This window comes from Anomaloglossus baeobatrachus, chromosome 3 (genome assembly GCF_048569485.1).
Source record: "Anomaloglossus baeobatrachus isolate aAnoBae1 chromosome 3, aAnoBae1.hap1, whole genome shotgun sequence".
NCBI lineage: Eukaryota > Metazoa > Chordata > Amphibia > Anura > Aromobatidae > Anomaloglossus > Anomaloglossus baeobatrachus.
The window spans coordinates 424,973,244-424,989,059 of record NC_134355.1 but is presented as its reverse complement, the minus strand read 5'-3'; the positions used below and the strand labels follow the sequence as shown (position 1 = coordinate 424,989,059).

The following is a 15,816-nucleotide window of genomic DNA, read 5'->3' as shown; positions in this document are numbered from 1 at the left end:
GGCACCCAGACCCACCTCGGAGGCATCTGTTTGTACCAGGAAAGTGTTACCGAAATCGGGGCTAATGAGGACCGGTTAACCACACAAGGCAGTCTTCATGGACTGAAACGCTTCCTCAGCCTGAGGGGTCCAGCGTACCATAGCCGCCTTCTTCCCCTTCAGCAGATCGGTCAAAGCTGCTGTTCTCCCGGCAAAGTCCGGTATAAACCGCCGGTAATACCCGACAATGCCGAGGAACGCTCTCACCTGTTTCGTGGACACTGGTCTGGGCCACTTTTGGATGGCCTCTATTTTATTTACTTGAGGCTTGATCACCCCGCGGCCAATCACGTACCCCAAATAGCGGGCTTCCTCCTGACCGATTGCACATTTCTTTGGGTTTGCGGTCAACCCTGCCGCCCGCAGGGAGTTAACGACGGCCTGGACCTGGGACAAGTGGGTCTGCCAATCGGAACTGAAGATGATGATGTCGTCTAGATAGGCGGATGCGTACTTCTGATGGGGTTCCAACACTATGTCCATCAGTCTTTGGAAAGTAGCCGGGGCTCCATGTAAACCAAAAGGCAAGACAACATAGTGATAGAGCCCCTCTGGTGTAATAAAGGCCATTTTTTCCTTGGCTGACTCTGTCAGCGGCACCTGCCAATAGCCTTTGGTAAGGTCAAGCGTCGTGAAATATTGAGCCTTTCCCAACCGTTCAATAAGTTCGTCCACCCGGGGCATAGGGTAAAGGTCGAACTTGGAAACCTCATTCAGTCTCCGGAAGTCATTGCAGAAACGTAGCGACCCGTCGGGTTTTGGAATCAGCACAATGGGACTAGCCCAGTCACTCTTTGATTCCTCGATCACCCCTAGGGTAAGCATCTGTTACACCTCTGCTGCAATGGCTTGTCTCCGGGCCTCAGGCACCCGGTACGGTTTCATACGCACCTTTACCCGAGGCTCGGTGACAATGTCATGTTGGATAACCGAAGTACGGCCGGGTATCTCGGAAAACACATCCGAGTTCTGCTGTACCAACTTCCGAACTTCCCGACGCTGCAGTTTAGTGAGGGTGTCGCCTAGGTGTACCCCCCCTTCGGTTCCCAGGATGGGTGGCACTACAGGTTCCCCCCAGGGCCCCACCGGTGTTACTCCCGTCACCATACAGTCAAGGTCTTTCCAGGCTTTAAGCAAGTTAACATGATACAGTTGTTCCGGCTTCCTCCTCCCCGGCTGGTATATTCGGTAGTTCACCTCCCCCACTTTTTCCCGAACCTCATACGGCCCCTGCCATTTGGCCAACAGTTTACTCTCGGCCGTGGGCACCAAAACCAAGACCCGATCCCCTACATTAAAAGATCTGATGGTGGCTCGTGTGTTATAAGTGCGCCTTTGTGCCCCTTGTGCCCGTGTTAGATGTTCTTTTACAATAGGCAAAACCGCTGCGATGCGGTCCTGCATTAGAGCCACATGTTCAATCACACTTTTATATGGGGTGGGCTCCTGTTCCCATGTTTCCTTGGCTACGTCCAGCAAGCCCCTAGGGTGTCTGCCATAAAGCAACTCGAATGGCGAAATACCTGTGGATGCCTGCGGCACCTCTCGGAGCGCAAACATAAGATAGGGCAACAGCATGTCCCAGTCCCTCCCGTCCTTGGCAACCACTTTTTTAAGCATGGACTTAAGGGTTTTGTTGCACCGCTCGACCAGCCCATCGGTTTGCGGATGGTACACCGATGTGCGCAGGTGCTTTATTTTCAACAGTTTACATAATTCTTTTGTCACCTTGGACATAAACGGGGTCCCCTGGTCAGTAAGGATCTCCTTTGGTAACCCAAGACGGCAAAATATGGCAAATAACTCCCGAGCAATAAGCTTCGCGGAGGTATGGCGCAGCGGAATGGCCTCTGGATAGCGTGTGGCGTAATCCACAACCACCAATATGTGTTGGTGACCGCGTGCGGATTTTACCAGGGGCCCTACCAGATCCATTGCAATCCGTTCAAAAGGTTCCTCTATAATTGGAAGAGGCACCAATGGACTCCGGAAATTCACAATGGGCGAGGTCAGTTGGCAGTCCGGGCAGGATTCACAGAATTTCTGTACATCTGCGTACACTCCTGGCCAAAAGAACCTCCGTAAAATACGCTCTTGTGTCTTGGTAACCCCTAAGTGCCCCCCCAGGGGGTGTGTGTGAGCCATGTTAAGCACTGCCTGACGATGGGATTGTGGCACGACCAGTTGTTCTACTATCTCTTCCCTGCTTTTGTCTATTCGGTAGAGTAAATCGTTATAAACCGCCATGCGGGGAAAGACAACCTCTGCCCCTGGTTGTTGGGCCACCCCATTCACCTCTTTTACATTCTCCCACGCCTGGGAGAGGGTAGGATCCTTTAGCTGGGCCGTCCCGAAGTCCTCTCGGGATGTTTCCAGCTCCGGGATCGCTACAGTCTCTTCACTTTCCCCTGCCAACGCCTCTAGTGGACCCCTGTCAGGTTCTCCCCCTGTCCCAAGGTCGGCGATCCCTACAGCAGGTATCCCCGACTCGGGATCATCGGGCTCCGCACCCAGATTCATTTTTGCCTGGGAAAAGGTATTGTTTCTATCCCACAGGTACCAAAACAACGGTAAATCCCTTCCCAGCACTACCCCGTATGGTAGAGTTTTCACCACTCCTACCACATGCGTCACGTCTCCGCACGACGTGGAGAGGCATACCTCTGCTGTTGGATATTTGCGGAGTTCACCATGTATACACACAATCCCAACCTCCCTCTCCGTGGACTCCGACCCCGAAATCAGCGACCCATGAACGAGGGTCATTATACTGCCCGAGTCCAAAAGGGCCTCTGCCCGATGTCCATTTACATACACATGACAGAGAGGAGGTTCAAGAATAGGGCGTGCAGCATACACCGTATTAGCATACATAGACATTCGTCGGGTGTACCCACAATCCATGGACTCCGTAATCAACGGGCAATAAGCGGCGATATGGCCGGGCCCTTGACATCTCCAGCACTTCATAGCGGTGGCCCCACCAGTTTTTGTTACTATTCCTGGGTGAACTAGTCTTTTGCCGCTCTCAGTGTGGGTTGCCCCCTCAATATGGGCTTTGTTTTTGTTGTTCACCAGTGCCGTACGTGTCTCTCGGCCAGGGTCCTGTGGCCGCCGGGCCTGACGCACTGGGGCAGAGTCTCGTATAAAGTCTTGTGTGGCGGTATATCGCTCAACTAAACTCACCACCTGGTCCAGGTTACCCGGGTCTCCTTGCCCCACCCAACGTTGAATAGCGACTGGCAGAGTCCGCACCAACCGGTCGACCACCACCCTTTCCACCATCTGGGCTGGAGACAACACCTCCGGCTGTAACCACTTTTTAACCAGTTATAGTAAGTCATATGCCTGAGACCTGGCTGGACAGATCTCCACATAGGCCCATGAAAACACTCGCTGAGCCCTCACATAGGTATTGACCCCCAGACGTGCAAGGATCTCACCTTTCAATTTCTTGTAGTCCAGGGCATCCTCCCGGCTGAGGTCGAAGTAGGCTTTCTGGGCGTCTCCTATCAGGAACGGAGCCACCACTTCCGCCCACTGGTCTGCCGGCAGTTTTTCCTGCTCCGCTGTGCGCTCAAAAACAGTAAGGAAAACCTCCACGTCATCCTCCAGGCTTAGTTTCCGCAGGGCAGAGTGAACCCTGTCCCGGGGCACCCGTCGGTCGGAGTCAGTTGCTGCCGGTGTCTCACACAGGGCCGCAATCTGCTGCCGTAGCAATGCATTCGCCTCTTGTTGTTGTCGCTGGGTCTCCTGATGCTGCCGCCGGGATTCCTGATGCTGCCGCTGGGATTCCTGGTGCTGCTGCTGGAACAGACCCAATTGCTCCTGTTGCCTTTGCTGAATTGTTACCAACTGCCGCAGAAGCTCCTCCATGTTATCAGCCGGTTTATACTGTAGCGTAGCCGGCCTAATTATGGACATGCAGAGCCGTCACAGACTTCAGCTGGTGCAGCGGTGGGGTATGCCTCAATGCTCCATGCCCGCATTCTCCACCATAATGTAGCAGGGTGGGGGTCCCCCAGGACGACAATGAGGCAGTGACCCAAAACAGTCTGATCCAAACAGTTTTATTGTCCTTGCTGTACAGGAAAAGTCATCCGGAACACAGCCGGGTAACTCACAGTCCATACGGTTCCCCGTCACACAGGCACTGCTTGCCGTAGGAGACGGTCTTACTATACTCCGTTTGGCTATTCCCGGGGGTCCACAGACCTGAGTTATAGTTCCACACAGGCCTGAACTCTCTTCAGTTTCCTGCTCTGCAGCTTACACCACAGGCTCTGCCACACCCAGGCCTTTACAAAGAGCTTTTAAATGAGAACTGTGGACATGAGCCACCTGCATAACCCGGCCTGGAGGTTACTGGACTGACCACTATGTAGGGCTCTAATATGTTTCTACACGCATTCTGGGAGATACGTACCGTCCGTCACATATCAATGGCCCCCCTATCTCACAATATATATATATATATATATATATATATATATATATATAATGACGTTAGACTGGTAAGTTAATGAGTTGCTAATGTAAAGGGTCCTAGCCAAACCCCAAGGAAAAGGTTGGCACACTATTTTGTGCAAGTGGTGTCTCCGATCACTGTTGAGTTGCCCTTATAGACCATAGTAAACCCTATCTTACCACAAGGACCTATTGATAGATATACTGTAGGTATAATATTAAAGAAAACATGTACAGTTCTCAAAAATTCGCACACATATCAAAAAATTATAAAGCAATTATATATATAAGAAACTATATATATAATTGCCTTATTCTGTCTGTCTGTCTGTCTTGCTCCAAAAATGACGTCATTACAGTGACATCCCGCCCCCCGCATTCATTGGCTGCTCGGCCCCACCCCCCGCACACGTTGGCTGCTCAGCCTCGCACACGTTGGCCGCTCGGCCCCGCCCCCGCACACGTAGGCCGCTCGGCCCCCGCACACGTTGGCCGCTCGGCCCCCGCACACGTTGGCCGCTCGGCCCCGCCCCCGCACACGTTGGCCACTCGGCCCCGACCCCGCACACGTTGGCCGCTCGGCTCCGACCCCGCACACGTTGGCCGCTCAGCCCCGCCCCCGCACATGTTGGCCGCTCGGCCCCGCCCCCACACATTTGGTACCTCGGCCCCGCCCCCCGCACACATTGGGCACCTATACACCTCCCCCCGCACACGTTGGGCACCTATATACCTCCCCCCGCACACGTTGGGCACCTATACACCTCCCCCCACACACGTTGGGCACCTATGCACCTCCGCCCGCACACGTTGGGCACCTATACACCTCCCCCTACTCCTCCTATTAGACTCCCCTCCCCCCAGGACTACTCCTCCTACTATACTCCTCTCCCCCCAGGACTACTCCTCCTATTAAACTCCTCTCCCCCCAGGACTACTCCTCCTATTATACTCCTCTCCCCCCAGGACTACTCCTCCTATTATACTTCTCTCCCCCCAGGACTACTCCTCCTATTATACTCCTCTCCCCCCAGGACTACTCCTCCTATTATCCTCCTCTCCCCCAAGGACTACTCCTCCTATTATACTCCTCTCCCCCCAGGACTACTTCTCCTATTATACTCCTTTCTCCCCAGGACTACTCCTCCTATTATACTCCTCCTATTATAGTCCTCCTATTATACTCCTCTCTGAGGGGTGCGCAGCATGGGGGATGGTGCACGATGGGGGGTGCGCAGCATGGGGGGATGAAGCACAATTGGGGGTGCGCAGCATTAGGGGATGAAGCACGATAGGGGTGTACAGCATGGGGGATGGAGCATGATGGGGGTGCGCAGCATGGAGGATGGAGCACGATGGTGGTGCGCAGCATGGGGGATGGAGCATGATGGGGGTGCACAGCAAGGCGGATGGAGCACGATGGGGGGTGCACAGCATGGGGGATGGAGCACGATGGGGAGTGCACAGCATGGGGGATGGAGCACGATGGGGGTGCACACCTCCCCCCAAAACACACACACTCACCGCCACACACGCACTGCACAACACACCACACACACAGGGAACCACAAACACCATCCTACACAGACACCCATACACACAGACAACGCCGCACACACACAACACCCAACACACAAACACCGCGGCACACAAATATACGCACACACCGCGCAACACACACACACTGCACAAAAGATACCTCCCCTAAAACACACACACGCACCCCACACACACACCACACAAACCGCGCAACACACACAGCACCTCACACACACAACGCTGCAAATACACAGTGCTCCACAAACAACGCAACACACAAACAACACCGCTCTCACACACCCCCACACCCAGACAACACCCAGAACATTTACAGTGCCCTACACAAACACTTGGCAACTACACACAACAACATCTATATATATAACAAAAATCATACATTAACTACACAATAAATTCTAGAATACCCGATGCGTTAGAATCGGGCCACCTTCTAGTATATACATATTGTTATATTCCGTAACGGACCTATACACAGAACAGAAACAATTTTAAGGCTTAAATAACGTAGGGACCCAATCAGAGGTTTGCCAAGACGTGGCAGTGGGCTTCATACGGTTGTATGTAATTTTTGTGAATTTCTCTTTAAATATGTATGTGTACGTATGCCTGTTTGTGTATATGTGACGCCCTGGCCTATCAGGTCGTCACAAAGTGCCGTGCAATCTGCCCTTCTGCATGGTACCCGCTCCTCCTTGGTTACGGGTCCTGTCCATTTGGTGTTGCTAACAACAGGTATAGAAAAATTCTGGGGAACACTCTGCACCACACCCACCAAACACCCATTGGGCAGCCTGAAGGGAATAGGAACCCAGATGGAGGGATGGTAGAAGGAGGGCCAGAAGTTCAGTTAGTGAGTAGAGAGTTGAAGTTCAGCAGTGACAGTGAGAGGTCACGCTGCGGAGCTGGACTCCTGCACCCGTCTCAGGTGCCAGACGTTGGCCTGGCCAGAAGGAGCTGGAAGCCCGGTCACAGGAGGTAGTGGCAAGGGGCACTGTACTGCCAAAGAGGGCAGTTCGGCGGCCTTGTGCTACAACCAGGCAGGGGCCAGGGCACGATGGGGGTACGCGGACCCTAGGCTGGGAAGTAGCTTCACGCAGCCCAGTAATTCACCCGACGAGGACGAAGTCTTCACGAGCTGTTCTCCACCCGCTCCAGAATCGGGGGTACTAGTGCAACGAAGGGGATAGGACTTCCCAAAACTGTCCAGAAAATCCCAAGCGTGAACCCTGAGAGCAAGCTCACCCTGCTAGCCATGCAGGTGAGCGGGACCTGAGTAGTCATAGGCAAAAGGGATCCACAAAGAGTTAAACACCGTGCCAAGGGACAAGGCTTCAGACCAACCAGCAACGCCAAAAAGACACGGACCCAGCGTGCTCTAACAGCAGCAGGACATTCCAGGATTTTGGTTTACCCGGTGTCTGTGTCAGCGTATCTGGACTGTGTGAGTACGTTGTGCCCCCTTGCCCCAACGGGTCACCAGCCATTCCTATCACCGAGCCCTGGGACACCTTCCCCCCTGCCCACGGAGGGGTTAACACCTTAAGCTGCCAGCCCATCGCTCCCGTGCGCTCCCTCTCCAAACGCAGCAGCGATGGTATCCTGCCTTACCACACACCGTGGGTGGCGTCACAAACACTATCCAATCCACCATATCCAACAAAAATCCCCTTTTTATTTCGATAGGCCACGCAGCCCCTCCTCGGGTCCGGAGACCCCTCGAGCCACTGCGGATTCGGATCCGAGCAGCCCGTCGGCTGTCGCGGGGGCGGCACATATATATCTGTGCATGTCTATGTTTGGATGGGGCCCACTGAGACTCTTTCGCCCAGGGCCCACAAAAACCTGTAGCCGACCCTGATTCAATGTATACAATAGATGGGCCTTGAGTGCTTTTGACTTGTGTAATGTTGTAAACCCTTTTATTAAATATAATTATTGAGAGAGGTTTATTTTTAAAAATGCTGTAAATTTATGGTCAGATATATTTCCCGTGTTACATAATAAATTTGGTACAATGATTTTATATAAAAAAAAAAAGTTAAACACCTTCTCCTTGGCTGTTCTCCTCGTCTTTTCATCCATCCACGTTAGGCCTCCCAATGTGAGCTCAAAAGCCGATCGAATCTCGGAGATCATCTGTTCTGCCTGAAAAATGATGTCAGAAATATCATCAATTTTTACCATTTTTATGGCTTGTCCAAAGTTTTGACTTTGTAGATAATATTTTCTTACTTACAATTGTTTTACTGTTCTTATCAAATGTAGATTTAACAAACAGAGATCCTAGGGCAAAACCAAGTGTGTCATCTGTATTGGATAGACAGGTCTGCCATCGAGGAGTGCAGGACTGCAATACAAAGGGAATTAATGTCTAGGGGTAAAAATCGGTTCTGTTGCATTTGGTGATATTTTGGAAAAAAGTGACAGAGAGAAAGTTTCAGTTCTTATTGTATTCACATGTTTATAACAATAAACATACCTCCTTCTTTCAACAGTCAACTATTGTTCAACAGTTTGTCTAAAACTAGAAAATCTAGAAGTTCTCTATAAGAATTCCTTATGTGAAAAACATTATTTTTTTTTATTTTTTTTTAAATCTTACAATTTCGTAGCATTGTCTCAATACACAGATTAAAAAAGTCTATAGGCTCTCTAACATCCAAATGACAACCTTTTGTCCTGTGCTTATGCAGTTCAACGCATTAAAAGGAATCTTGTCACCAGGTTTTTGCCCCTAAGCTTAGAACAGCATAATGTAGAGACAGAGACCCTGATTCCAGCGATGTGCCACTTACTAGGCTACTTGCTGTAGTTTTGATAAAGATCAGATTTTTATGTCTCAGCGAGTGCCACTTTTTTCATCTTTTCACCTGGACCTGTATTCTACATGCAGCAAGCACCAATGGACAAGGTCCACAGGGGAGCCTATACTTCCCTCCAGACAGCTGTGGCACAGGAACAGGTAATACGGTGGTGCGGTCCCACATCTGCTTTCTTTGTTTACTACAGAAAGCACCTTGTAAGAATCTAGACAGAAACTGAACTAGAACCTAGATCAGGATAGGAGAGGTGGGAGGAGCTGCCTAATAAACCTTCAACTGCTTCTAAGATAGGCCAGGTAACCTAAACTCTGCTATACACAGTGGGGTTAATTTCTGCATAATCTGGCCACATCTCCCTATAGCCAGGTGTAAACTCACCAGCAGCAGGAGGATGCAGCAGAGTTGGAGACAGCAAAGGCCAGAATCACACTTGCTAGTGCCTCGCGTGTAACTCGCGCGAGTCTCTCATTGAATCACCCGACATGGACGCACACTCTCCGGACAGGAGCGTCTCAGCTGCATAGACATACATGCAACCAATCCGCTCCTGTCAGGAGAGTGCGAGTCTGTGCCGGAAGATTCAATGAGAGACTCGCGCAAGTTACACGCGAGGTACTCGCAAGTGTGACTCTGGCCAAAGAGAGACAATCCAAGGCTGGGGAGAGCAAAGTGGTGACCGCAGTCAGTAGGGAAGTACTTACCACCTGTGAAAGTCACCAGTGAAAGTAAGTACTGTATATATTTTAAGCCAAGTCCTTCAACTTTGCATTAGACCATGTATAAAACTGCAGTGAAACATTTGCATTTTGTATTTAAAGGGGCGGCCAATTTATATTTATTTTAACAAATGTGTTGAGGGGACATAATTTTATGGCATTTATTAATATATAGGTATTAAAAGTTCTCCTCCTTCCTAGGCCCTGTTCTCAAAATAGCTACTGATGGAGAAGCATGTGATCTTTCCATCCTCCTCCTCCAAACCTAAAAAGAAAACCCTTTCCTATATGCAGTGTTTTTCAAAGGCAGGAGGCAGATGGACAGAATCAGAGCCTTGCCTTATGACTGTGGTCAGTTATATTTTTATCTGCACTTTCATTGAAGGTATAGATTCAAGATCTGGCCGGGGACCATAGCCGGAGACAAAACTAGTCCATCGCTGCCCCTAGTTAGCATAATTAGCCATGGTCTGATTAATACTGCCCATGGTTTGGTATGAACCAGCTCCCTTTAAATATTTACAATTTTATAAAAACATTAGCTGAAAGTATAGAGAGCAAAATTGTCAGATGCACCTTTTTTGCCCCATAAAGTGACTCAAGTAGTTTGTCTTGGGCTTTCTCAAAACGAGAATCTAGACTGGGGGACATCTTCTGGACAAGGTTCCAAATCAAGTAATTGTTCAGTATACTGTAAGAGAAAGCATATTAGTCTTACTGATATTGAAATGTGAAAATATAAGAAGATGAGAAGTCAGAAATGATTTACTATCAGATAATATCAGATAAGGTAATAATCAGAGCTGTATTTTGCCTTCATGCTGCCCTAGGCACTTTAAGTGGTCGCGCCCCTTAGTGACAACGTAAAACTGAGTTTTCGCACACGACATCTGTTCAAGGCAGATCTACTCTGTAGCACACTTTAAAAAGTATCAATAAGAAACGAAGGGCACTAACCCCCCCCCCCCCCAATGGGAATCACCACAGGCACATCAAAACATAGCATGAGTATAAAATATTCCCACCACACCGTCCCCACTTATATACTGTGACTGTGACACTGCCCCTAATAAACTAAAACACCACTCTGCCCTCCCTTATAAACTACTGTATATCCACCACACCTTCCTCGATTATGAGATATGATCTGTACATTGTGAGGAGGGAGCAGCATGATGTGAGGACAATGTCCCATGCATGCTGCCCCCTCCTCACAATGTCCCATGCATGCTGCCCCCTCCTCACAATGTCCCATGCATGCTGCCCCTCCTCACAATGTCCCATGCATGCTGCTCCCTCCTCACAATGTCCCATGCATGCTGCTCCTTCCTCACAATGTCCCATGCACGCTGCTCCCTCCTCACAATGTCCCATGCACGCTGCTCCCTCCTCACAATGTCCCATGCATACTGCTCCCTCCTCACAATGTCCCATGCATGCTGCCCCCTCCTCACAATGTCCCATGCATGCTGCTCCCTTCTCACAATGTCCCATGCATGCTGCCCCCTCCTCACAATGTCCCATGCATGCTGCTCCCTCCTCACAATGTCCCATGCATGCTGCCCCCTCCTCACAATGTCCCATGCATGCTGCTCCCTCCTCACAATGTCCCATGCTTGCTGCCCCCTCCTCACAATGTCCCATGCATGCTGCTCCCTCCTCACAATGTCCCATGCATGCTGCTCCCTCCTCACAATGTCCCATGCATGCTGCTCCCTCCTCACAATGTCCCATGCATGCTTATCCCTCCTCACAGTGTCCCATGCATGCTGCCCCCTCCTCACAATGTCCCATGCATGCTGCCCCCTCCTCACAATGTCCCATGCATGCTGCTCCCTCCTCACAATGTCCCATGCATGCTGCCCCCTCCTCACAGTGTCCCATGCATGCTGCCCCCTCCTCACAGTGTCCCATGCATGCTGCCCCCTCCTCACAGTGTCCCATGCATGCTGCCCCCTCCTCACAGTGTCCCATGCATGCTGCCCCCTCCTCACAGTGTCCCATGCATGCTGCCCCCTCCTCACAGTGTCCCATGCATGCTGCCCCCTTCTCACAATGTCCCATGCATGCTGCCCCTCTCCATGAGCTCCTAATGCTGCCTTCCTCTTTTCCATAATGAGACCTTCATGTTGCCCCACTCATGCTAAGACCACCACACTAACGCTTATGCTGAGACCCCCCACACACACACTACCCCACTCTTGATATTGACTCCCCTACATTGCTCCACTCCATACTGATCCCACACATGCCGCCCCTTCTCCATAATGAGCTCCCAATGCTGCCCCCCTCTTATTCTGAGTCCTTACACTCCCCCCACCCAATCGATTTTGTCATTGCACTATCCCTCATCCCTTGTCCTCTGTCTCTAGCATTAGCCCCTCTCTCCCACTCCCCCCCAGCATCAACCTCTCTCCCCAAGCATCAGCCTCTAACTTCCCTCAGCATCAGCCTCTCTCCCCCAGTCTCAGCCTTTGCCTCCCCCCAGCCTCAGCCTGCCCCAGTCTCCGCCTCAGCCTCCCCTCAGTCTCCACCTCAGCCTCCCTCCAGCCTCCCCCCAGTCTCCGCCTCAGCCTCCCTCCAGCCTCCCCCAGTCTCCACCTCAGCCTCCCTCCAGTCTCAGCCTCCCTCCAGCCTCCCCCAATCTCAGCCTCAGTTTCCCTCCAGCCTCCCCCCAGTCTCAGCCTCTGCCTCCCCCCAGTCTTAGCCTCTGCCTCCCTCCAGCCTCCCCCCAGTCTCAGCCTCTGCCTCCTTCCAGCCTCCCCCCAGTCTCAGCCTCTGCCTCCCTCCAGCCTCCCCCAGTCTCAGCCTCTGCCTCCCTCCAGCCTCCTACCAGTCTCAGCCTCCCTCCAGCCTCCCCCCAGTCTCAGCCTCCCTCCAGCCTCCCCCCAGTCTCAGCCTCAGCCTCCCTCCAGCCTCCCCCCAGTCCCAGCCTCTGCCTCCCTCCAGCCTCCCTCAGTCTCAGCCTCTGCCTCCCTCCAGCCTCCCCCCAGTCTCAGCCTCTGCCTCCCTCCAGCCTCCCCCCAGTCTCAGCCTCTGCCTCCCTCCAGCCTCCCCCCAGTCTCTGCCTCTGCCTCCCTCTAGCCTCCCCCAGTCTCTGCCTCTGCCTCCCTCCAGCCTCCCCCCAGTCTCAGCCTCTGCCTCCCTCTAGCCTCCCCCCAGTCTCTGCCTCTGCCTCCCTCCAGCCTCCCCCCAGTCTCTGCCTCTGCCTCCCTCCAGCCTCCCCCCAGTCTCAGCCTCTGCCTCCCTCCAGCCTCCCCCCAGTCTCTGCCTCTGCCTCCCTCTAGCCTCCCCCCAGTCTCTGCCTCTGCCTCCCTCCAGCCTCCCCCCAGTCTCAGCCTCTGCCTCCATCTAGCCTCCCCCCAGTCTCTGCCTCTGCCTCCCTCCAGCCTCCCCCCAGTCTCAGCCTCTGCCTCCCTCCAGCCTCCCCCCAGTCTCAGCCTCTGACTCCCTCCAGTCTCAGCCTCTGCCTCCCTCCAGCCTCCCCCCAGTCTCAGCCCCTGCCTCCTCCCAGTCTCAGCCTCTGCCTCCCTCCAGCCTCCTCCCAGTCTCTGCCTCTGCCTCCCTCCAGCCTCCCCCCAGTCTCAGCCTCTGCCTCCCTCTAGCCTCCCCCAGTCTCAGCCTCTGCCTCCCTCCAGCCTCCCCCCAGTCTCAGCCTCTGCCTCCCTCCAGCCTCCCCCCAGTCTCAGCCTCTGACTCCCTCCAGTCTCAGCCTCTGCCTCCCCCCTGTCTCAGCCTCTGCCTCCTCCCAGTCTCAGCCTCTGCCTCCCTCCAGCCTCCCCCCAGTCTCTGCCTCTGCCTCCCTCCAGCCTCCCCCCAGTCTCAGCCTCTGCCTCCCTCCAGCCTCCCCCAGTCTCAGCCTCTGCCTCCCTCCAGCCTCCCCCCAGTCTGAGCCTCTGCCTCCCTCCAGTCTCAGCCTCTGCCTCCCTCCAGCCTCCCCCCAGTCTCAGCCTCTTCCTCCTCCCAGTCTCACCCTCTGTCTCCCTCCAGCCTCCCCCCAGTCTCAGCCTCTGCCTCCCTCCAACCTCCCCCCAGTCTCAGCCTCTGCCTCCCTCCAGCCTCCCCCAGTCTCAGCCTCTGCCTCCCTCCAGCCTCCCCCCAGTCTCAGCCTCTGCCTCCCTCCAGTCTCAGCCTCTGCCTCCCTCCAGCCTCCCCCCAGTCTCAGCCTCTGACTCCTCCCAGTCTCAGCCTCTGCCTCCCTCCAGCCTCCCCCCAGTCACAGCCTCTGCCTCCCTCCAGCCTCCCCCCAGTCTCAGCCTCTGCCTCCCTCCAGCCTCCCTCCAGTCTCTGCCTCTGCCTCCCTCTAGCCTCCCCCCAGTCTCTGCCTCTGCCTCCCTCCAGCCTCCCCCCAGTCTCAGCCTCTGCCTCCCTCCAGCCTCCCCCCAGTCTCAGCCTCTGCCTCCCTCCAGTCTCAGCCTCTGCCTCCCTCCAGCCTCCCCCCAGTCTTAGCCTCTGCCTCCTCCCAGTCTCAGCCTCTGCCTCCCTCCAGCCTCCCCCCAGTCTCTGCCTCTGCCTCCCTCCAGCCTCCCCCCACTCTCAGCCTCTGCCTCCCTCCAGCCTCCCCCCAGTCTCAGCCTCTGCCTCCCTCCAGTCTCAGCCTCTGCCTCCCTCCAGCCTCCCTCCAGTCTCAGCCTCTTCCTCCTCCCAGTCTCAGCCTCTGCCTCCCTCCAGCCTCCCCCCAGTCTCAGCCTCTGCCTCCCTCCAGCCTCCCCCCAGCCTCAGCCTCTGCCTCCCTCCAGCCTACACCCAGTCTCAGCCTCTGCCTCCCTCCAGTATCAGCCTTTGCCCCCCCCCCGCATGCGCAGATCTCCGGTCTGCATTAGAGACACCCCACGCTCCTTATGAATCCACTTACCTGCTCCAGTGCCCGCCGCCATCTTCCTGGATCACGTGAGTATCCTCTTCTGACACCGGCTTCCATCACGGCGTCCTCCGCGGCGTCCTGCTGTGAGCTCTGCATGTGACGTCCACACAGCAGTGGACGCAGCACAGAGGAAGGAGCTGATTGGCGCGCGCCTGTGACCCCGGAAGTGCAGGCGCCGGAAGTTCCGGGGTCAATCAGCTCCCTGTGCTCGGCGGCCACAAAAAAAATGTAAAAAAAAAAATTTTTTTTTTTTTGCTGCCAGAGGGTGCCGCCCCCCACAACCTGCCGCCCCAGGCACCGGACCACGGGTGCCTAATGGTAAATACGGCCCTGGTAATAATGGTGATTATTGGCAGTGTAGCTTTAAGCTAGACATACACACAAGATGACTCCATGTTGGACACTCATTCAGCAATCAGCAATTTCTTCCAACTCTTTTATGGGCATATTGGAATCCTATATGCTTGATCCTTGTTTTTCTTGAAATCTGCTATTGGGGACAGCTAGGAGAACCCAAATACAGATAGTGAAATTGATATGCCTTGTAATATCAGCTTTAGTATTGGCTTATTTTATTAAAGAAAGTGGTTGTATTATATACCACCAACAATCTTTCACCTCTTCATAGCTGCCAATAAACCAATCAATAGCGATTTCAGAATTTAGAAGTTTTTGATAGGGAGTGGACCCAACTCTCTCATCAAACCGCCACCCTGCAACTTGGTCATGGGAGGCATGGGTTGCATTGGCAGCCAGAAATCAAATAATAACCTCTGGGTCTGCAAGCTGCAGTGGCCTGTTAGACCCAGCCAGAAGCAGGGTCTATCAGGTGATCTACCAGTGTAAAGCTGACCATTCTAATGCATTGCTAGGCCAATGAGAGAAATATTTGGTATCGCCACATTTATAACGAGTGCAATATGGGTAGAAAAATCCAGCATTATGTTCCTCAGTAAAATATATTCTTTATTGAAGCATTCAAATCTCATATTAAAATGCATATTTGGGGCTTGCAGCCCGCCTGACGCATTGTAGACAACAGTTCTTATTCATAAGCATCATAACGACTTGTTCTACAAAAAAACTACCAAACTTTTTATCCCCTACAGTGGATAGCGTAAAAAAAAATTAATAAAAAAAGGGCAAAAATTATGTTTTACATCACACCGCAAAACAAAAAGTGGACTAAAATATGATAAAAAAGTCATCAAATGTTAATAAAAATAAATAATATATGTTTAAACATATATGTGTATAATATATATAATATAATATATATATATAAAATATATATATATATATACTATATAATAATATATGTAATTATATATATAATATATGTTATATA

At 52.6% G+C, this 15,816-nt stretch overlaps 1 protein-coding gene across 2 annotated transcripts in view; it reads right to left on the bottom strand.

Moving 5' to 3' along the window:
* Positions 1-15,816, bottom strand: part of ECE2 (endothelin converting enzyme 2) — a 145,970-nt gene that overhangs the window by 61,485 nt on the left and 68,669 nt on the right. For both annotated transcript variants that reach the window (XM_075340345.1, XM_075340343.1), the window contains 3 exons: positions 10,181-10,295; positions 8,303-8,413; positions 8,113-8,211 (listed from right to left, as the gene is read on the bottom strand). In XM_075340345.1, coding sequence (XP_075196460.1) covers positions 8,113-8,211; positions 8,303-8,413; positions 10,181-10,295 — 325 coding nt within the window. The remainder of the gene's footprint in view (positions 1-8,112; positions 8,212-8,302; positions 8,414-10,180; positions 10,296-15,816) is intronic.